The sequence below is a fragment of the Natator depressus genome, chromosome 7 (genome assembly GCF_965152275.1).
Source record: "Natator depressus isolate rNatDep1 chromosome 7, rNatDep2.hap1, whole genome shotgun sequence".
NCBI classification, from domain to species: domain Eukaryota; kingdom Metazoa; phylum Chordata; order Testudines; family Cheloniidae; genus Natator; species Natator depressus.
The window spans coordinates 89,675,774-89,699,621 of NC_134240.1; the positions used below are offsets into that span (position 1 = coordinate 89,675,774).

General features: G+C 39.5%; 1 protein-coding gene and 2 long non-coding RNA genes across 4 annotated transcripts in view; 1 reads left to right on the forward strand and 2 right to left on the reverse strand.

Moving 5' to 3' along the window:
* Nucleotides 1-23,848, forward strand: part of LOC141991033 (uncharacterized) — an 83,349-nt gene that overhangs the window by 38,333 nt on the left and 21,168 nt on the right. The window lies entirely within an intron of this gene.
* RNLS (renalase, FAD dependent amine oxidase) overlaps nucleotides 1-23,848 on the reverse strand; it is a 142,128-nt gene that overhangs the window by 2,366 nt on the left and 115,914 nt on the right. Inside the window, exon 6 of the mRNA XM_074959027.1 lies at nucleotides 14,085-14,260. Coding sequence (XP_074815128.1) covers nucleotides 14,085-14,260 — 176 coding nt within the window. The remainder of the gene's footprint in view (nucleotides 1-14,084; nucleotides 14,261-23,848) is intronic.
* Nucleotides 17,156-22,589, reverse strand: LOC141991643 (uncharacterized). The gene is made up of 3 exons (XR_012640421.1): nucleotides 22,544-22,589; nucleotides 18,674-18,791; nucleotides 17,156-17,575 (listed from the first exon to the last, which is right to left on the reverse strand). It is a non-coding gene; the product is annotated as an uncharacterized LOC141991643 (long non-coding RNA).

Below are 23,848 nucleotides of genomic sequence, written 5' to 3' on the forward strand. Positions count from 1 at the left end.
AGTTAGGCTGAATCCTTGCATGCTAGTTTCCTACCTGCAGAAAATTTTCATGGCCACTTACGAACACCACTACAAATAGAAATTTGTAACCGAGACATCCTCTGGACTTTTGTGTCCTGGGCATGAGCAGGTACTGCTATAATTCCATACAATCCCTTTATTTAGAAAACCAATGTACTTTCAGCCAAATAAATACTATACTTAGGAGTGTGTGTGTATGTGTGTGTGTGCGTGTGACTGTGGTCTTCAGAGATAGAACTGCACTAAGTATTAAGAGTAGAAATATCTCACTCTTCAAAGAATTGTAAAATCAATTCAAGAGAAAAGGGAGACTTTTTGGATTTGCGATAACATGTGCAGACTAATTTTCTGAAAACTGTAAAGAGAATACCAGGCAACTAGCTAGATATTATTTGTATAGCATGTCAAAGAGTCGAGTCACATTTCTAAAACCTAAGGTCAGAATTGCCCTTTGGTATGAACGAATGTTTGTGGTATAAGCCATTTCAGCATGTTGTCTGATGCAGGCTTCTTTACACACTGCCATCCCAGAACCTACTAATTTGACATAAATGGGCTAAATACAGAGACATGCATGAATCTCCCTTTAACTCCCCATGTGTATCTGAGATAAAAAATTTGGTTCCATAGCCGTGCTTTGACCTGGGCAAGTCAGAATGGACCTGAGAACCTTGTAAATAGTGAGGAGTCATGTGCATGTAACCTAGGGTGGAATACTTGTGGCACCTTAGAGACTAACAAATTTAGTTTGTCTCTAAGGTGCCACAAGTCCTCCTTTTCTTTTTGCGGATACAGACTAACACGGGCTGCTACTCTGAAATCTAGGGCGGAATATGGCTCACATGTGTTTCTAACTTGTTCATTGTGTGTTCTTTTTGGGAAAAGGCTGTTCTGTGGAATTCCCAAGGTACTTATTTTAGCATCTATAGGCCTGTTTGCCGAAACACAGAGTAATATAAACAAACGGAGCAGAGACCAGCACAAACACTGATGCAAATGGCAATAACTGTTTACATGTTTATAGATATGGAATTTGTCCAGTCTCTTTAAAAGGCTAGAACCACAGATCTATGTCAACAGTTCAAACTTTCTGTCTAGCGTTTAACAAACTTCCAGCACAGATAAAAGAAACTACACTGAATTATTAAAAGGGCATCTTCATCTCACTTTCTCATGTCCGACTAGTTTAGAAACCTTAAACATGCTTATTTACAATCTTTCTTCATCTGCATCATAAAGTGTTGTGTATTTTTATGGTACTGAGAAATAAATAATAATATATGTGAGGATCTCCATGGCACTTTCAACTTTTTTACTTCCCTCATCTGCATTGGACTAAATTCTTTTCTAACTGAGGAGAGGTGGATGCAAACTCCCTCTGGAGTATACAAAACCATCCCTGAGGTAAGCAGAGGTGTTACTTATAAGGACAGCAGCTTCGAACAACCATGTAGTTGTACTGTACATAATGTAAACCACAGAATGCTATTCTGGAAACAGGTGAAAAATGGGATACCAGTCAAGGATGCTGTTGGGAAAACACACGGACCTCATAGGACACATTTTTCTTAACATCAGTTACAGATGAAGATACTACTTATCACTCGTGATGCTGCATTATTTTATGTTTTCTTATCACAAAGACTGGCAAACATAAAAAACTTTACACTTTTTATTTTTGTAAAAATATATATAATATGATAGATTGACAAAGAATTAATATCAGCATTTGTATCATAAATGTAAAAATGATACACAACTGAAGTGTCCCACATTGGAAAACAGTGGGGATGAAGTAGTGGGGGAGGGAAATGCCATGAGTACAGATAAGATTCCATCCTCCCCCTATTTTCTGACTATGAAAATTTTTGTTTCAATTTTTCACTGAAATTTATTTTTCATCACAATTTTCTGATCAACGCTATCCATGCGAGCCATGGCACATTCCTTCATAATGATCCATCTGATCTTTGCATGTCTGAAACAGCAATGTAATTCTAATTTAAGAATGACACTTCTATATACACTTTCTGGCAAGATTAGAGAGCAATAGTTTTGCATATTAAATGGAATGCATCAGTGGGCAAAAAACTGAATAAGCAGTTATGCTTTACATTATATAGATCTCTCTATCACACTGTATATATTTTACTACACTTTATAATACTTGAATATAATGTTAACATATGGCGGGGTGGCCAACCTGAGCCTGAAAAGGAGCCAGAATTTACCAATGTACATTGCCAAAGAGCCACAGTAATAGGTCAGCAGCCTCCCACCCACCGGCAGCCCTGCTGCAGCACCTCCCCCTCCTTCCCCGCACCTCCCGATCAGCTGTTTCGTGGCATGCAGGAGGCTCTGGGGGGGAAGAGGGAGGGCACTGCAGGGTCAGGGGAGGGCATGGGAAGGGGTGAAGTGGGGGCAGGGCCTGTGGCAGAGCCAGGGGTCGGGCAGGGAGCACCCCCCGGCACATTAGAAAGTTGGTGCCTGTAGCTCCAGCCCCAGAGATGGTGCCTATACAAGGAGCTGCATATTAACTTCTGAAGAGCTGAATGTGGCTCCAGAGCCACAGGTTGGCCACCCCTGACATATGGCATTGCTTTTACCTGTTTTATAGAATTTGCTCTCCATTCCCACCACCCACGTTCCTTCTCTTTTTGTTTGCTCTCTCTTCACTATTTGTAAAATTGTCATATTACAATCCTGCATAGGTATCCGCCCAGATTCTAAATTTTCAGTGTCTTGTGATAGTCAGTGAATGTTCTTTTTTGTCTACACAGTGCTCTCTCTCTCGTGTTTCATTACCTTTAAATATTTTTTATTATAAAATAGGTATTTTTTGGGGGGGGGCAATGATCATTTGCAGTATAGGCACATGGACACAAAGTATTGGTAATAGTTATTTGCTGTGAAAATGACTGTGAAGTCTGTAGGTCTGATCCACAGCCCACTGAAATCTATAGGAATCTTTCAATGGGATTTGGATCAAGTCCTATAATAATATTTGTCTCCTACATGTGTAGGACAGTGAAATACTTATGGAAGAGTGATTGATTGGATGGACCACAGATAATAGGGGGCTTAGGGAAAGCTGGGTTGGGGTGCTAATGGGTGCTGCATACAGGAGAACTATTTCCTCCCTCTCCCTAGGTTCTGGTTGGAGAGGTGGTGCTATTTAAGGATGGTGTGGAGCCAACTGATTGTTATGTGCGTCAGCTTCTTTGGTGCCCAGGCAGCCTGTACTATCCTTAAACGGTACCTGCAGCCTGCTTTTCTCCTGGACCTTCTCATGGCATAAGTTGGGAGGAGTGATGAGAGCAGCAGTAGGAGGAGGGAGTGATTTTTCACATTCCCTGTCTCTCAGCCTGGGTCCTTGCAGCTGCATACTATGAAGCAGTCTGACATTTGTTTTAAATGTGCGAATTTTGACTGAAATCCCTTGCCAGACTCTAGTAATTCATCTTGTAATGGTGACCCACAGCTAAGAACTGGTGATGTGGTAAATTGGTGAATTCTCAGTAGGGCTTTCATCTGCATTAGTACGGGTTATTTTCCTTTCATGGCTATGCTACAAACAAACCATGGGGTACAGTACACTACAAATCACTTACAGAATATGGCCATGCAGCAGCTTTAGCTTTGTAATAACAGAAGGAATCTGCTTTTATGAAACTGTTTTAAGCCACAACATCGTGTAGCCAGTTGATTTCACTCCATTCCATCTCTTAACCCCCCCCCCCCCGCCCCTCCAAACCTACGAAAAACAAGCCCAGATAAAAGCAGCCTCTCTGGATGGCAAAGAATACAGTAGATAATGAATCATGCACTGTATTATAGTGACATCTGCTACTGCCAGTGTAGTTAGGGATCTGTAAGACTGTTAAAAAACCCCATATTGATGGGCTCACTTGGCTGAAAAAATTTGCTTTGCCCTGAAATGTAATGTAGGGCCAGATTGTAGCTTTTAAAGCCACAGCTGCTCAAGGGGTATGCAGAGGGGCACTGCACTAATGGCAGTCTCTGCAGGCAATCTGCCTGCAGAGAACAGAGGCACAGAATGTTCCCAGGGATGCTGAGGACTGCACACAAGGTGCAGTGCGTTGCACCTCCATAATAATAATCACCAATCTAAGTTATTCCCTCCTCTGGTCTTCACGGTGCATCTTTCCTTCCTAGTGTTTGTATTTCAGATGCACAGCATACCAGGACAGCAACAGTCTTTAGCTTTGTGCCTTGTTCAGTGCTGAGTATATCACCAGTATTAAGTAAATAAAAAGTCTGTCCCCAGACTACCAGCCACCGCAGAAAGCCTGCCCCACCTATACCTTTTTTGGGTTCCCTCCACCAATCAATGCACCAACATTTTCTCCCTTAGTCCAGGCTCCGGAAGTGCAAGGTATGGGATTTAAGGAATGTGAAGGTAGGGTGGGCTCACCCAGTCTCTTCTCTACAGTCCCTGCTTTATGTATCCCATGAGTGGCTAGAATCTCTCACCATCTTGAGAAAGAAAATTACAATTTTGGGCTCATATATGTAATACTATCAATTCAGAACTGTGGCCTGGGGCCCTACCTGAGAGGTATTATAAAATCCTTCTTATTGCCATTATCAGTAGGATGGCATCTACCCAAATGGGTTGAGTGAGGTTTGTTTGCTGTCCCCTGAGAGCAAAGATGGGAGCTGGACTCCTAGGAACCACTCTTGTTCCTACATAATCTCTCCTTTCTCTCTTCAGTCCTTCCTCATTTTTAGTCCCTCCCTCAGAAACTGTGCATTACAATAACCAATCCTCTTGAGGAAGAGGGCTAGGCATGGCTTCTTATATTAGCGAGAAGGGTCACTCACACACAGCTGGATGTCTGATAGGCATATTATTCAGGAAAAATGACTCGCTTTCAATCTCTTTAACATATAGCCCAGTACAGTAGATTATGGACAGAGTGGCAGCCTTAATTCTTTATTGCCTGAGGTTTAGACGGCAGATCCTTAATAAATGTCCAGTGTATGTTTTTGTTATGTGTTCAGAATATATCTGAACTACCTTTCTCATTCCCCAGAGCAGTACACTGCAAATCAAACGAGACACTTCTATAAACTTTCATCTCTGCTGCCTATAGTCTAAGAGCCCAAGCATGTTCTTGAACCTAGGTTTCCTAAATTGCAGCTCACTGTATCCCCCCACACAAATAGGGGGCTCCATGCTTGTCATTCTGTTGGAGCATTTCTACATATAGTAGTTTCTGTTGGCATTATAGTACTGTTTCTAAAGCTTTCAGTACTCTTATCAATATCTTCTTACAGAACGTAGATTAATGAACCTTCTCAGTTTTCCCCTAGCCAAATATTAAACTAAAGTAAGCTGAACTGTTATTTTCACTGAGCAGGTTTGGTTATCTGTCACTGAGGAAAGAGGAGCAAGAAAGAAATATAGGTAATTATATATTTATAACCCACATGATGGGCTCCAATCTGTTGGAAGTCCACTCTAGGTAGAGATATTAGGATGCAGATTTTCTACTATCCCTACAGAGTGCCTGCAACAATCTTCATCATCTGTTACTATACTGTATTCATCACATTGGGGACTCACGACTGACAGTCCTGGTACTGTATATTGTTTTTACTTAAAAATTAATAAAAATGTAAACTTCAACAAATACCATAAGGCAAAACAAACCACAAACTACCGCAGCACACTGAAATGCTTTAAGACAAGAATCACGCTGGGTTATGCAAACAAAGAAGGATAAGATCTCACCTATATCCTAATAACCTGTCTCGTCTCACAAAGCAGAAATCCAAAGAATATAAACACCAGAATATATTTATATATATGGTAACCATCTATCACTGGATCATATGGTAACTTTCTCTAGCTGGGAGGTACTGAAAGTCTTCAGGATTATGGGAAAAGAACAATATAAGGAGTGAAGAGGTCAAGGAAACTAACACAGAATTTATACATAATAAATATAATAATACATAGTTCTTATGCAGCACTTTTCATCAGTAGGTCTCAAAGAACTTTACAGAGGAGTTCAGTGTCATTATCCACATTTTATAGATGGGAAACCTGAGGCAACCCGAGGTATTGTGACTTGCCCCTAGTCACTCAGCAGAGCCAGGAATAGAACTCAGGTCACCTGAGTCCCAGTCTAAGCCTCTAGTCACCAAGCCACACTGATCATTCCTAGCAATATAAATTTGGCTTGTTTCAATTTATTGTGATTAGCAACTGCTTTGAAGGGCAAATAACTGTCCAAACAAAGGGTCCATACAGTTTTTGCATTGATTTAACTAAATCAGTAAAATACCTGAATTTGTTAAATAGGTGCAACCTTCTAGTGAGGGCAGTTACATCAGCATAAAGGTATTTATGCCGGTATAGTGTGTCTTGGTACAGTTATCAAAGTGGGGAGGGAAAATTCTGACACAAAAGGGCTTCTGAAAGCTTTATCAGAAAAGCCACAATTTCAGCCCCTTAGTTTACTGTCCATCAAATAAATATAGCTTAGCTAGTGGAAATTGTGGCTCTACTCTGAAAAGTGACTATAAAAATGGCATTATGAGATTCCAGATCCATTGTGTCTCAGTGACTTCCAGATCAAATAAAAAGATGTTTTTTCTAAGTACCAAGCTTTGCAGGCACAATCTAGATTGGGTTTAAATCTAGATTGGGTTATTTGTTTTTTTCTTTTTAAAGCATCCTTGTATAGCAAAGCACATCTGCCTTCTTTAACACTGGGATGACTATTTTTTTCTAAACGTGTATTACTTCTGTCACTTAACTATCAGAACACGATGAAAAGAGCACATAATTGCAGAAGTGAATGCTCTGGTAAAAAAATAATCAAATACGTTTCTCACTAAAGCCCCAATTCTACCTGTATGTGTAGAACTACAGCCCCCTTTGATTTCAGCGTCTCACCATACCACCATGCCCATATACGAAAGGCTAGAAATCGTAGGGTCCAATTCTGCCCTTACATACACAGGTTACTCCAGTTAATTTTAGTGGAAATTCTAGTACATGGAGAGAAGAGTAGGTATCTTAGTTTCCCCTATAATGAAAACACAACTATGCTATGCCAAGGAAGAAGACACAACTATTCACTGAGATGCAGCAGAGTATATTCAAGGGAGCAGTTTTTTTTAAAAAGAAATCCCATGCATAGCCAATACTCTCAGCTTTTAAAAAGGTTCCAAATGTTTAAATGATGTCAGTGATATCACAAAATATTTTTGGGGAAACTTTCAAGGCACAAAGGGCAGTTAGGTGTCCAGTTCCCATTCCGTATAGACTATAATTAGTACCCACAGACATCTAAACATCCGTATACTTCTCCCAAGGCTGCACTGTAGAAGACAAGAGGAAATCCCTTCAAAAGATGAGATTCAGTGCATGATGGGAGATGTGCCACAAAAAGCGTTAACTAAAAAATGACTTAATCAGTCTTCACATAAACGTACTATAACATTTAAGAGTTCAGATGGCAAATCTTGCAAAGCAGGAAATGTCTGTAACATTGAAACATCAAATAGGGTATAGCTACAGAGCATTGGTTCAATCATTGCCCAGTTTCGTCCACTGATAATATTAAATCTATCCAGCTGCTCCTCAGTATCCCAGTAATAGAAACCCATAAACCTCTTTTCCCAATCCTATATAATATACCAATTGTTAAAAAAAAAAAACTCAATAGAATATTTGGGGAGTTTAAAATTGGCAACCTTGCAGGGAAAATCCAATTTAAAATGACCATGTCAGTGGGAGAATCCAGATGATGCCAACACTTACTGAAATAAAATGTTTTTAAAATTTCATTTAGTCAGTGTCTATTAATTTCAAGGTACTTGGAATTCATGGAGGGGGAAAGAGGGTTTATTTTTGGTAATGTGTTTTATGCCAGGAAAACTTGACTAATGGTATTAATGTGTTAAACAACATAGTAAAAGACCATGATGGTTTTTTAAACCATGCTTCACATTTTTACACCTTGTTCTAACACGTTTCCATTGTATGTGACAAGATTGAATGTCCGTATTGTATGAAATCGTTACTTCTCAAAGCAGCTGATAGCAGTTATTCAGCACTGTAAGAGCTAATGCAGGAGTGGCAGCGTGGACTTAAAATAAGTGAAATCAAGCCGGAAGAGAAGGGAGAGGGAATAAAGAAGATAAGAACTGTGTTGGAAGTTGATGACAGAAACAGACAGAGGAGGAACGTGGGAAAAAAGTAGCCAGAGAAAGGAGGGAGGGAAGGAAAAATAAGACTGGAGGAGTTGAAAAAGAAAATAATCCAGAGAGAGACAAATAAAAGAAAAACAAAGAACAACAGAAGTTTGGGAGAGAACAAGGTAGAAATGAGGAAAATAATGCTAGAGATTAAGGAGGAAAAAAGTGGAAGATGCAATTTTCCCCTCCATCATTTCTTGACTGTCTAAACTCTCTTGGATCAAAAATGTGTTTTGGTTGACCCAGGTTACCTTGGAGTACAATTGTAAGCTCCAGTCTATTAGTGAAATCCTGGCCCCACTGAAATCAATGGAATCTTTGCTCTTTGACTTCAGTATGATCAGAACTTCACCCCTTATGTTTTTTTATTTGCCGCTGACAACAGAAGGTCACATATACTAACTCAGTAATTAACAGGAAGAGAAATGAATACTCTGCAGAAAATAATTCTCACTGGCCTGTCTTAACTGAGCAAATAGAAAAAGTGTGTGGGGGGAGAGAATGTACATAGTAATCACGCCGATGTAGAATGCTATGGGTCAAATTAAGGATCAAAGTTGGATGACCAAATCATGGGCTTAATGGGGACAAAAGCCCAACAATATTAAGTAATATCATCAACAGTATTAACATGCCCTTAACAAAAATAGAAAAATATAAAAGTAAAATATCTAAACAATTAAGAAAGTAAAGAATATCTCACTATTGGGTAACTTTTTTTTCCCCATTGCAACCAAGTCTGCGTCACTTTTACACTTTTGACCAATTAGGAGGCATTAAAAAAAGCACTAACAAGCTCAATTATTCATAGACACTGAAAAGAATATGATGATGAGTATGAGCTGCATTTATAATGCATCCATCCAACCCTGTGTTATATAAACACCTTATGGCATAGAATACCTCCAGTATTTTCCAATGTGGACCAACTACAAAAGAAAACCCCATCCTTTTGTGTTTTACATTATTAGCAGGTTAGAAAAGCACCTTCCTTTCAGGAGGCAACTCTTTGAGGGGAATTTGCAGCAAATTATAATCCATCATCTAATATTAAACACGAGAAATAATTTAGTCTGGTCTGTGTACTGTATACCCTGCCAGAGATCATGTTTCCATTCAGGTCAGTAGTTATTTCGAAGTTTTTCTAATAGGTCAATGTCATCGAGCATAAACAATGGAGGAAGGGCTAGTAGGGGAACAGGCTTTGTATGTTGCTCATTCAATCTTTCATTTTCCCCTTGTGAATTTTTTTTGTTTCTAATTTGTAAATGATGAGAGAACGGTGAGCATTCAACCTTAAATATGACTTTGCATTGATCAAATGAGACAAGGTGATCATGTTTGAATCTGTATATTTTAATCAAAACAGTGTATTTGAGGTCCATATTTGTAAGTCACCCCATTCTGCATGTAACAATGCTGGACATTACTGGACTTTTTTAAAAGACACTGCCCAGAAAGCAGTCATCAAAGCCATCCTCTAGCCATATTGTGTAGGCTATTCTCCACACCCCCGCACCCCTCATGTAAAGCGACTCTATCAAAGAGACATCCTGGGTAGGGAAGTCTTTGATTCTAGATGCTAATATAGTCTTATCATAATTAAACCATGGGATACAGAAGTGCAGCTGTGCTGCTAAGTAGTATCAGTCAAAGTTTGGAAGCACTAATCCCTCATCCTCTATGGGTAATTGTAATGTCTTCATTTTAATCCTGGATTGTGTTTGGCCCATATGAAAGACATAACTGCTGTATTTAATTAACAAGCAGGACAAATCCTGCCTAAAAGAGTCACGGAGAAGCCCCATATATCTTTCTATTTCCTTTTGCTTTGGTGGCAGCAGCTTATCATAATTTAAAATAAAGCTAATTTTAAGGGAATTAGTGAGTTCTGTACTCAGGTATTTAATTTGAGTAGTGATTATTTGTATGGGGCCCTCCTTCTGATATAGGGATGGAGTTTTATCAAGATAATAGCTCAGTTTTATGCCAACATTATTTTCAAATCTGAGAGTTCTCTACATTCTCCTAGTATGTTAAAGTCTCATGATAATTCTTCCTATGGAATGGTGATATAAACTAAAATGCTGTTGAAATAAATGAGTTTGTTTTGTACTGGTCCTGTTTATATCTTCTCTTGAAACTTATCCTGAGTATTTCAATTGCCAAGGTCAAGAGCATGCCTAAAAGTGGGTATGCTTGATACAGTCCTTTGGTTTTAATGACATACTTTTTGTTTGATCGAAGATTAAAACCCTGGTCTCATCCAGAAAATCCAACCCAGTGAGCTTTTTTTCATTTTTTAAAAAAATTGCTGTCACTCTGCAGCATTTACATGAACAAAACATGTATTTTAAAAATTTTTTGATACCAGAAACATTAGGCTCCAATTTCAGCCTGAGAATGAAAACTTAACTACTGTAGAAAGCTAAAAGAGAAGTCATGATAATATCAGAGTTCTTGTTATATCTATTAAAATTACAGGGAAACAATATAAAAATTATTGAACTGTATAAAATGAGAAAGGGAATGGTTGAAATGATTGGGATTGGAGAGAAGGCTATGGCTTGTGAGTGAAACCATCTGTCACTTGATGTTGAGAGGGGAGTGGGTAGAGTTGTAAATTGTTTAGGGACTTTGTATCTTAGAATCTAGCAACTTCTAAAAAATGGGCAGAGCATATAATAACATTTATGTTGTGGTTTAATTTGTAATTACTGAAAAATGGACAAATTCCAGGACATAGAAAAGATAATGGCAAAATACAGTATTTTAGAAAGATGAGAAAAAGAGCCTATTATGCAAAGTAAGGTCCATTATTATAAAATAATTGTTATTATTTCATTCTATTTAAAATGTTTAGCAGTGTGTGTGGATTTTACCACCTCCCCCCAAAAAATCTGACCATCAGGGAAAACTCATTTTGCAAGGGCTCACAAGGTATAAATTATCTTGGAGAATGTACTTGTTAATTCTATTCAGTACCATGAAATTAACTGGCTTTTTTTAGTCCTTTACTTAATACACATTCTCATGGTGAAATAAACCAGAATTATACCATACACAATACTTATGGATCTATACCACCAACAGCCCCATGATAAAACTCCATCATATAGCAGTTAAACAGAATATTACAATTAAGAGCACTGTGATGTATGAACACAATTAAATGAAGTCTGCAAAATATGCTACAATAGCATTCTATTGTAATAATGCAATGGAAGATGGATTTATTTTGTTTAGCTCAACAGCTGGTTTTGTTTTGTGAGCTCTTCCTTGATCCAGTCACCATGTCTCCACCTGCCTCTCTTTAAAGCACACCTAATCTAAATAGCCCCCCCAAACCATACCCCTCCACTCGAAGTGAGAACTAGATAGACATCAGATAATGTAGAAGAGAAGAATCTAAATAAAATTAGATTATTAATACATTATCTAATTTATTATACTTAACTAAAATAAATTATTAATTATATTAAGGATTATAGTGGACAGCAACTCAACATGAGCTCCCAGTGTGATGCTGTGGGGAAAAGGCTAATGAGAATGTATAAACAGGAGAGTAGGATATAGGAGTTTGGAGATGATTTTACCTCTGTACAGAGCATCTGTGAGACCAATACTGGAATACTGTACCCAGTTCTTGTGTCTACATTTTAAAAAAGATGTTGAAAAACTGGAGAGAGTGAAGAAAAGAGCCACAAAAAATGATTCCAACGGCTGGAGAAAATGCCTTAGAGTGAGAGACTTAAAGAGCTTAATCTTTATCAAAAAGAAGACTGAAAAGGAACTATTAAAATCTATAAGTATCTTCCCGGAGAGAAAATACCAGCCAGTAGAAAGCTATTTAATCTAGCAGAGAAAGGCTGAACAAGAACCTAATGGCTGGACATTAAAGCCAGACAAATTCAAAATGAGAAATAAGGCATAAATTTTAACTGTGAGGGTGACTAACCTTTGGACAAAACTACCAAGAGAAGTGGTAGATTCTCCATGTCTTGATGTTTTCAAATCAAGACTGGATACCTTTCTGGAGTTAGTCAAACAGAAGTTACTGGGCTCAATGCAGGGGCAAAGGGGTGAAACTGAATGATCCGTGTTATACAAGACTAGATGATCTAATAGTCCCTTCTGTCTTAAAAAATCTATGAATCTATTAACAACATGTCCTCACCTCCTGTTTTGAGTGCCTTTGTCTAGGGACTATCTCTTCTGGTCTTGATTCTGTAGTGGAATTCATATGAGCAGGATCCAGAAGCCTGCACTGCGCTTACTGCACAATCAAAGTCTCTCTTCACTCTCTGGGACAGGGATCATGCTTCTGACTTAAAGCATGTAGCATGCTATTGGCATGTTGGGTGTTATTGTAATAGGAATTATCAACTATAATAATAAACATGGTGTTACCTTATAATTAAATTACCTAGCTGCCATAATGATAGGCACTGTGGGAATTAATAAAATAATATTAAATGATTACTAATCAGAGAACTCCATGAGTATTTTCAGTATAAATGGTTTTTCAGGAATTTGAATCCATGTAATAACGTTTTGTCCTAGGGTTTGGATATCCTGAATGTTTTTATTTAAAAAAAATTGAGAGATGTTTATTAACACAAAAAAGCAAAGAAAATGTATAAAACACATGTTTCTAAATAAAAGTAACAAATGATTTTCAAGAAAAATATGAAACTATGTTAAATTCCTAGCTACACAATTTATTTTTAAAAACATTGTGAACTGGGAGCTGACTTGGCAAATATGTTTTTGTATATGTAGCTTATAGCAAATGAAAAAACGTTACCAACTAGGCCAGATTCTTAAACTTGGTTGCAAGCCAGTGTAACGTGAACAGAACTTACAACCAGTCCTTTACAGTCACTTTTGCAGATTTCATAAAAAGTAAAAACCTTTTGAAGTAACTAACTACTTTAAGTAAACATTTTGCATGAATGTCCAGGTTTAATTTTGCCAATGTCATTTAAGTTAAGAGGTTCTGAGTAAACATCGACATACTGTATATTTCAGTGCTTTCGGAAATTACTAACCGTTTCCTTTGGGGTTTTTTTGAGACATTTAAAATATCCACATTTTTCTGTTATTTTCCCTAAGATAACTTACTTTAAGTTTAATTTTCATGTACTGGCAAACAGAACTGGGCCAAATACACTGGGAGTATTTGCTTCTCAGCAGTAGGTTGGGAATTTTGCTAATACTATCACCTATTCACCAACACCTGGAAAAGGCAGGTTGAGTTACTACATTAAATAATACAGCAAAAATCTTGTTGAAATGCATGGGTCCATGAGAAAAGGGCTGCTGAATTATTTCCTTGCTGTACCCCTTACAACATGCCCTACTTTCACATATAGTGAACTCTGGGTAACTTTATTTTTTGTACAAAAGGGATAAAAAATGCTCAAAATGTTCAGTAGTTCAACCCACCCACCCCACACCCAGCTAGTGAAAATTATTTTGCCGTATTCTTTATGTAGAAGTTTAACTATGGATGAATGCATTATGGATACTGATTATCCTTCATAATCAGATTTTAACGTACTTACTCTCTGTAAACCTGTGGATAGTTGATAAGGCACTTAGCTTTAAGAGTCCTGTATACAGTGGATACAGTATACCTGTAAAATGGCAGTGCCCATATATCCATATAGTAGCTTTCATCCAGAATGATTGATTGTAAAGCAGTCTACAAATTGATTGTACAGATATACAAGAGCTCAATATTATTACATCGTTTTCTTCAGAGTAAGCTGTAATATGATGGCCTCTCTATTACTCACAGATCATTCTTTATGATAGATAATTACCTGAGAGTATCTCCACTTCTGGCACTTGATGCTAGTTGGTTTAGGCAGACCTGGCATAATATTTTCCAGCTGATCCAGGATTATCGGCTGCACCTTTTCCTTATCCCATTCTAGATGTGCAATTCCAAATGGTACACTGGTGTGCACAACAACAGATGGCCCAAATTCGGAAGACTCTGTATGGGTGACACAGAAGGAAAGACAACTGCTTTCAAAAATAACCCCAAAACTTTCACTGAATCAACTGAACTAAGGATTGGTTACACTGCTCCTAAATTTAAAAACTTAGTTGTTCAAAATTGATGATAGATGTCATGGATGTCAGTCTGCCTAAAATGAAATTAAATAGAATACCTTACAGGTACCAGCCACCATCCTTACTACTAAAAGTTATTCAATGTATCTTTAGGAGAGACTCAGACACATAGTGTAGACACTTAAGGCTACATTTTCAAAGTGGCTTCAGTTGCTCCCTCAAGTTATTGGATGCACACTCTTTTTCCCCCAAGGTTTTTTGTGACCCCCCTCTGAAGATTTTTTGCCTATATTGAGCAGATATATCTAGGTAAGGTACCATTTATGATGTAGACATCCATTTACTACAGTGGGAAGTGAAACAGAGGTCTTTAAGTTAAGCAGACCATGTACTAAATCAGGCCAGCAATACTAACAACTTCACTTGTTAGTGCAGAATGTTCTTCTTTATTAGGGTTTAATACCATGACTTAGTTTGGTAGATATATAATTTGAGCCTGGGTTTTCATCTCTGCAGAGATGTCAAGTTATTTGCTGCTCATTCTGAATTATGCACAAGTGTGTATCAGAAAATGGAAAATGGATGCGAGTAAATAAGAAGTTGGATGTTTTGTTCTACAGGAGAATGTGAAGCTCTTGGGGAACCTATCACATTCCCTGGTGCATGTAATTTGGGTCTGGCTAATTTCCAGGGATTTCATCAGGCCCATTAGGGATTGCTGTTGTGGGGAGGAAGGAGGACGTGAGCCCATTGGAAGGGAGGAATGGGTCAGGAATCCTACTGCAGTGAATCTTGACTGAGTCCAACTCCCTTGCCCAGTAACAGCCCTCTCCCTTGCAAGACTACTCATTGAGATCAGCTTTCCCCTGATGCTGGGTCTTATTCTATTTCAGTCTAAGAAATAATAGGAGGGAGGCTGCAAGTGTTTGCAATAGAGGTTGATGGTGGGGACTGTAACAACCTGCTGCAGTCCTGCTCCCTTGACAGACACCAGCCTGTTGCGATGGGATCCAACAGCTGAATCCTACATGCTGCTAAGCTCCCTGGGTCTCGGTAGAGATAGACTGTTCCTAGATCTGGGTCTCACAGGTGCATGTCTGACATCATTCTTGGCTCCAATCTGCCAAGACCACAGAACCAGTGTCACAGACCTCCTGAGGCCCCCAGTTGCTTGGACACATTCCCTTCAGAGTCCCCATGGCTGGAGAGTTCTGGTTCCCCTAGTTACAGCCTTCAGGGTCCTTGTGGCAGTAAAGCAAGGAAACATAGGCTTAGCAAATGAATTACTTACACACACACACACATACACTTTACTCTTGAAAAGCACAAGAGCATTACAGATCAATGTAAAACAAAACAAAACTCTTGAATGCACTGCCCATGCCCCAGTCTGCTCCCCAACCCTTTTTGTGTGTTTCTGGGTTTGGTTCCAATCCACAGAGGCAGTGCTGCCCCCGAGCTGCAGGCCCTGGGGTCCCCACTTCAGAGGTTGTCTGCTTGGTGGGCTGCCCCAGAGACATAGACCCTGGAAGCCATGGGGTCCCCAGCTCAGAGGCCATCTGGCAGGCAGGCTGCGGCGAAGCCATGCGGATGAACTAGAAGGAAATCAGATATGATTCTTTCAGAACACAGATATATTGCCTAACTGTCACAGGAACTTCCTTGTATGGAGCATATTCGTGGGAGGACAGCCCTTTTCATAAGACTTTAAAAGCAGAAGCTGGGAAGCTAGAGGAGGATTTATTGTAAAGAGGGAACGAAAAGCGATGGAACTGCACTGGAAAGGAGAGCATGCCACATTTTGGGGACATGGGAAGCAAGTTGCCTAAGAAGCATACGCACCCTCAGCACCACATAGTAAATATACTCATCTTAGGTGCAAAGAGTTAAGCGGCATGGGCTTTGAGGCAGCCTACTGCCAGCGACCTATGTGTTTACACTGGCCACCAAATACAAAGAATAATGTAAAATCATGAAGCTTCCCAGGCAGAAAAGAAGAACAATAAAAAGGGAAAGGCTCCAATTAGCTAAAGTGAGAAGACTCGGCATGTCACTGTATCACACAGCAATGAGGAACAGCAATCAGGAGATGTGTTATTGTTGGGAACAGCAGAAGAGAACTTCCTGTAATTTCGCTTGAAACCTAAACAGCTAAGAACTTAAAACAGTGGTTATTGGATGAAGGGCATTTTTTAAAATTAAGGGTTATTCTTGGATGCTAACGTTCAAAAACAAAAACAGAGCAAATCAGAGTCTTTAAAAATGGCCAAGATCTTGGCCAACTGCATTGTAGTTCTGTAAACACAGTAGTGTGGTAGAGCATGTTAGCTCACAAAAGTAAAATGATACGAGATAAGTTTGTCTGTTACAGCTCTTCCAGTATGCGTTGGATTTGTCCAAGTTAACTTTAGCTGATTGCAATCACACAATTTATTTTTCACTATGAAATTTCAAATTTGCCAATGTTCTAGCTCCACTCTGCTGTCAAAATATAAACAAGTTCCAACCATGTGGCATGACCCCACTTTTCTTCTGTATGACTATTCTAATATTCTGGAGGGCAGGTCATAGTAAAATGTAAAGCACACTGGCCTACTGTAGCTCAAGGGGATTGTGATTATCTGTCAACAACCAGGACTCCTATTGCTGCTTTCATCCTTTTAGAACTCTCTGAAACACAGCAGCAAATGCCAAGCATAATTTAAACAAATAACATCCCAAACTCTGACACAGACAAGCAGCCACACCCATGACAGCTAGAGTATGAAAGTATGAGTCAAGAGGAGAAAGCACTTCCTCTTTCAGATCTGAACTGTTGAAGAACTGCATGGTGTACAACCACAAGTGATGTGATGTACTACCAAGTGTTCTAAGAGCCTGAGGATCATAACTAATTTGCTTACATATTTACATAAATATATGAATTCTGTCAATTTATATTGACCCCATGGTGCATTTAAAAACACAGCGTACAAACCTTAAAATTGACTTTTTTTTCTTTTTTGTCCATCTTTTTCATTCTCTCATAACATGTTACTTTACTTTTCTCATACAACTCTCTCTCTCTCTTCCTTTCATGATGTTCTCTTTCCTCTTCCTGTTTCTACCATGGACTATTTTCTTCTCTGGCTTGCCTTCCTCTCCTTTCATTTCACCCATTGCCCTTTTCCCCTTCCCGTGCCCAGCAATGGGTAGTGAGTCAGAGAAAGGGGGACTGGGAAGGAGCTGCTGTTACCTGGCAAAAGATGGAGAGGTGAAGGAGATGCTGGCAAGTGGAAGGGAAAGGGAAGTGCTGCTTGTGGCTGGGTGGGCGAGAAGTGCTATGGCCTTGCAGGGAAGCACACAGCCTGCACCTGCTGTTCGATGTGCACAGAAACTGGGGGAGATGTCACTCATCTGGGCTGCATGTGTGATTGTGCATAATCCCTTTCTGTCAGCGGGCATTTCATTTTAGCAGCAGCTCCTTTACCGTTATGAACTGTTAACCAAGGGTGAGAAACTCCATCTCGCGATGGGATGTGTCAGCTGCAGGTTTGGTTTTATTTTAACCTATCTTTCCTCATATATATCTTGCAATGCAAATTAATATATGTAATGTCCTGAGACATAAAGAGAAAATAAACATAGATAATTGGAAACATGTATACCAAAGAAATCAAAACCAATGTAAAAGTTAAAGGAGTGGGACAGGGTTTTTTATAAAAATTAATCATAGACACATGTAGGTTTACGTACACACAAGAAATAATCCTTCATAAACAACACAAAATCGTTCATGGCACACAGCAACCATATTTCAGGTTGCTCCAAAAGGACAACCTCTGGAGCAATATGAGACTTGAATTATCATGAAAAGCTAGTAAGAATCAGAAAATTAATTTTAAGGTAAATATAAATTTCAGACCAAAACCAGTTTTTTTTGTTTTGTTTTTGTTAAATTATCATTGGAATAATCCAATTGTTCTTCATAGTTTGATTGACCATATATTTTGGCATCCAAAAATTATTTGCAAAGTTGAAGTGCTGGAATAAAGAAAATACTTACATTCTCTGTGCTTTAATAATAATGATGATACAAAAAGCAGATGTAGTTAGTGGGATAAAGCACTCCTACCTGGGAAATTATCTCTTATAAAATGCATGGTCTTAACAAGCAGTATCAACTCTCTCTTGTCTGGATTGAGTCTCAGCCAGCTCACTTCCATCCATCCCAAACCCTATCCCATCTATACAATGGCATATTAGACTGAGCCATCCAATTCAGATGAAAAGACTTGGAAGTGTGTGCCATCCACATGCTGATGGCAGCACAGCACAGCCCCATTGCACTTACCATCTCACTATCTCCCCCAATGGCTTTTTAAATACATGTTGAACAGAAGTGGTGTTAGCACATAGCCTTGTAGAATCAGACAAGAGAACCTTCGGGGCATCCCTTGGATTCTCCTGTCCTGAAAAAACAGAACATATAAAATGTGAACTAGTCTGCCCAAGCCAAGGTCCACACCTGAACCACCAAAAGCTCATGATCAATGATACTGTAAACTGCTGATAAGTCTAAAAAAATTGCCATGGACATGGAGAAGGAAAGAGTGAAGAGGAGATAGTCCCAGCAGGAAAATGAGAGAGAGAGGCAGCAGACCCAAATGGTGCAGACCCTGGTTGACCTAAGATTCAAAAATTCTGGACTCCCCACTCTCTGCAGTCCTTAGAGAACTCCATGGTAGCAACTCCCTATGTCCCCCAACATCCTATGTGGCATCATGGGTCACATCCTTACGCTTACCAGTCCATGCCAGAGGACAGAAAGGAAAACCATGGCTTCACAAACACTGACCTGTGAGAACCATGGCTGGTATATGTGTAGCCACAATGGACTACATTTGTACACTGAAATGGACGGAAATGTGTAGTGCCTTTCCAATTTTAACTTTTAATCTATATTTGGTGTGAATAGCATCCTGGTCTGTCCAGGAAGGTAGATAGACTCCTTATTGGTGCAAACTCTGGCATCCTGAACTTTTCCTGTGCAACCCACATTGGCATCCACAAATCAGCCTCTGTGGTTGACAAGAGCCTGCAAAACAATGAAGTACCCTTTGCGGTTTATATACTCACGTGCTCCATGAGAAGAGCAAACTATGGGCGCATAAGTCCTATTGATGGCCCTGGCACAATTTGGAAACCCTATTCTCTCAAATAACATCCCAATCAAAACCAGCAGTTACTGCAGGGACATTGTTTACACCAACTGCCTTTGGGTAAATCACATGCCTGATTGCCTCAAAAAGTTCTGCCATGACAGCCCCCACAGTTGACTTTCCAACACCAAACTGCTCAGCAATGGACCTGTAGCAGGCTGAGATAGCCAGCTTCCAGATGGTTATGGCAGCCCGTTTCTTGGCAGGGATGGCAGCCCTCATGCACGTGCATTGATGGTGGAGGGTTGGAGCAAGCTGCTTGCAAATCTCCAGAAATGAAGCTTTCTTCATGCAAAAGTTCTGGAGCCATTGCTGGTCTTCCCAGCTCTGCATGACTATGTGATCTGCATGGCCTGTGCTTGTGGTCCTACTCTAGAAGCACCAGTCTACACTACTTAGCATCAGCAACTACACTGAGAATTGTGAGCCCATCAGCCAGCTTGAGTCTGCCATGTCTGTATCATCATTGTCCTCCTCCAAAAGTGCCTTTGGTAGATCAGAAAATGCCACTGAAATGTCCACCAGCTGCTCTGCCCATTTCCTGACACAGGAGTGAAAGTGCAAGCAGGGCAAGTTCTTCAAATGGTAACTCCTCCATGTTTCAGACTGCTGTTGCCAGGAGCATGTAGCTCAAAAGACTGCTTGGCAGGAAGTGTTGGCAGGCTGCAACAAGTTCCTGTAAAGTGCCATTGGATGAACAGTTAAGTTTTCCCACAGTGCACCACAAACTAAGGACTAGAGCTGCTACAGCTGGGGAGGATGCTAGGAAGCCTGGGATAGTCTGGTTTGGCTCAGCTCTGCATAGTGCAGTATAGACGCATGAGCCTGGGTGTGAGAGGTGGGTCCAGAAAGTCTAAACCCAGGGTCAATATTCAGTGTGGATGCTCAAACCTGGGCTTATAAACACCGTGTGTGTGGGCTCGAGTCCCACAGAGCTGGATTTACACTGCTATGTAGACATACCCATAGCTATTTAATCCATATAAGCAGGCCTCAGTCTCCTGACCTTGTTTTAGGTAATTTAGCTGTGACTAGTGCAAGGGAAGTAATTTCTTCCTGCATTTTTTTTCTTGATGTTTCAGCCTCCTTTGACTTCAGGATCTGCAGCAAATATACTTTTTAAAAGGTAGAGTCTGTCCTTTAGTCTCTGGGCATCTTTATCAAGCTCCTGACACTGGTAACTCCTCTCAAACCCACTGGCTCAATGCCAATAATTCAGTTTAACATCTGTCTCTTCAGATCACAAGGGACAAGTGAGAAATGATCCTTGAAAAATACTGGACCTATTGACAGACATCTGTGTTAACAAGAATTCACTAAAAGGCATATCCAAAACAGGTGTTTTTCTCCAGCTGATCAATGTCTTTATTCTCAATATTACCAGTATATACTGCAACAGCGGAAAACTAACTTAATATAAGTTCATACACTGAGTTTCTTATGAATTATGAAGGACATAGTCATAACTGGACTAGTTTTTCTTGTTTACCATGTCACAAAATATTGACAAAAGGCAATATTTGATTAAAGGTGAAAAATTCAGAGATTAAATCCATCTCTTTGAAGATTCATTTTACTTTCAGTTATACAGAAAAGAATAATATATTATGTTATGTTTGGAGTATTATCTCAATGGATTCTTTTCCAAAACCTGTAAGAAGCAGAAAAGAAAAGTGGTCTTTTCATGCATTTATATCTTGCAAAACACACAATTTGGCAGGAAAGAGAATCAGGAAAGGAGAGTATGAGATTCCGAATGGGAGAGCTTCATGAAATGTGCTTATTTGTATTTGACTTGGATAGCATTCACTTGTATTAATTTTGTGATTTAAAGCACTTAGGCAAATTATTATTGTTCACTCCTTTTCTATAAGCCTTTCTTCTAGGAAACTCAGTTTTATTCACTCAAGTTTGACAGATATATTTTAAACTTTTAGCTCAAAAGAATCTTAATTAAAGATACAATACATTATCCATGATGAAACAATTCATCAAGTCTCTAGCACCAGAGTCTTAGCTGAAAAATGACTTCTGTGTTTAAATAGTGAATAAAATTTGAAAAATATTTTGGGCTCTTTGCGTCAGTTCTGTTCTCTTTGCTTTGCGCTACTGAACAGGCACAAAGTGAACAGATTCTGGCTGGAGCTGGTCAGCAGAGAATTCCCTTTGTGCAGGGGTGTGGATGACAAAGGCAGATGCTGTGGCAGCCACCCCCTAACCTTTGGTGAAGGGGAAGGAATGAGGCATGCTAAAATCAGGAAGCACTTGTATCAGAGCAGAGCTCTACTACACCTATCTTCCACGGGCATAAGTTAGAGCAGGCCCTTAACTGCTCCAACTTCTGTAAGGGCTAACTCGCACATGATCAGGGAGCGGCAACTGGCTCAATATTGCCTCCACCCTGCATCCTAGCAGAGCTTGGACACAGTGGAGAATTAAGTCCTTTCATTTTTCTATTTGTTTTAGTGCTGTATTCTGACAATTCTTTTCATTCTATGTTGAGTAATACTTGACTCTTCAAATACTGCTACTGATTTCAGTGAGGCTACTTACAGAATAAGGTACTACTCAAACTGAGGAAAAGGTGTCAGAATATGGCCCGTAAGGTTTTAAAGAAACTTTGGTATATAGAGAGCATACAATATTAACAGCTTAAAAACTAGATCACTTCTATTAGTCAAGTAAAAGCTTCTGTTATCTTTAAAAATAAAACAAAGAATGTTGGTCCAGAAATTCTATCAAGTCAGGCTGTATAATCATACAATTTAGAAGAAAATTTAGAGCTTTCAAGATAGCAGCAATCTGTGATCAGTGTGGTGACGTTTGTTATGAGATGTGCCCGAAAACTTCTGGCAAACTGTATCTTTAGCTCAGCTAAAAAGTGGAGTTCAGGAATATTCAAAGTTTAGTGCTCTATTGGCAGATGGCAAATAGTCCGACAACATTACAATGGTGCTTGGCACAGGGTCAGTCTCTACATATTTTGTGACCTGAGAACTTACCTTTGATTCTGGGATGCCTCAGTCTTGAGATCAGAGAAGCTGAAAACTATACCTTTTATGAAGAGAAGGAAGAAATGGAAAATGGTAGATTTAAAAAGCAGCAGTAGGTTCAGAAGACAAAGGCCTAAAAACAGTAAGATATTCTAGCTTGTGAGCTGTTTTAATTATACAAGAGAATATTGGGTGAACATCTTGAATTCCTTTCCTCTCTGTTCTGAATTTTGATCAGGTTAGTGCTGAGTGCCCATGCAAAAGAACAAGGAACGTCTGTACTCTTTAGTCCTGTGTAAGATAAGGTCAGGATTTGACCCCATGTGAAGGACCCTATAGTTGTTTCAAATAGCTGTTGAAGTGAGTATTGGGCAGTCCTCACAGAGAAGAGGCCAACGTTTCTGTAAAAATAAAATAAAAGCCAGCTGTATTTGTCCAAAGATAATTATACACCCTGAGAGAATGTTATGTGCTTGGCCTGAACTGGTGATCACTATTCAGTTCCTATGCTAAAAAGATCCGACACCGACAAAACATTACCACATTAACACCCTTGTTCTGCCTCCACAGAGGCGCCAAGGACTGAATGTACAGAGAACATCCTCACTCTTAGAAGTGGTCGCGCTGGCTCCTGACTGAAGCACGTTTGTGGGGAGTGTGAGAAAACTTGTACAACAGCCTGTGTTTGCTGTATCTGCTGTGTGGTTTAGAGAGAAGACTCAATAACTTTCAACAAAACAAAAGCCACTGTGAGCTCTGAAACAACTAATAGCCACACCCTAACTTCTGGCTTTAGCAAAACAGAAGAAATTACTTCCATGTAATCACTAAGGTGTCCAACAATACGGAAGTCCAGAAAAATATTCCCACTGGTTCTAACACCGGTTCAGCTGAACAATACTACAACTAGAAGGAACAACACTGCGGCCTGGGGAGTGAGGCCCATTTTCACCACTTGTTTGGTTATACCTGTTTCCCAGCAGGTTTAGTAAATCAGTGGCAAAAACTGTTCTGCTCACCAGAGTACTGTCTATACTGGGAATCCCACCATTATTAACAGGGGTTGCTGGGAATTTTTTGGTAAGTCTCTCCCTCATATCAGTAGCCAAAGGGACTTATAAACCTCAGTTTGCAACTGGAACATCTTTATTTATAAGGCTGCCATAAGAACAGTGTCATCTTTCACAGAGGAAAATCTACCAGGTTTTTTTCCCCTCATGTTCCAGGGAAGTGGAGGATACCAGTGTCACAAAACCTGGAATTAGAAGAGAAGATTTAAAAAGGAAAGATATTGTTTCCTGGTGGGTAGATTTT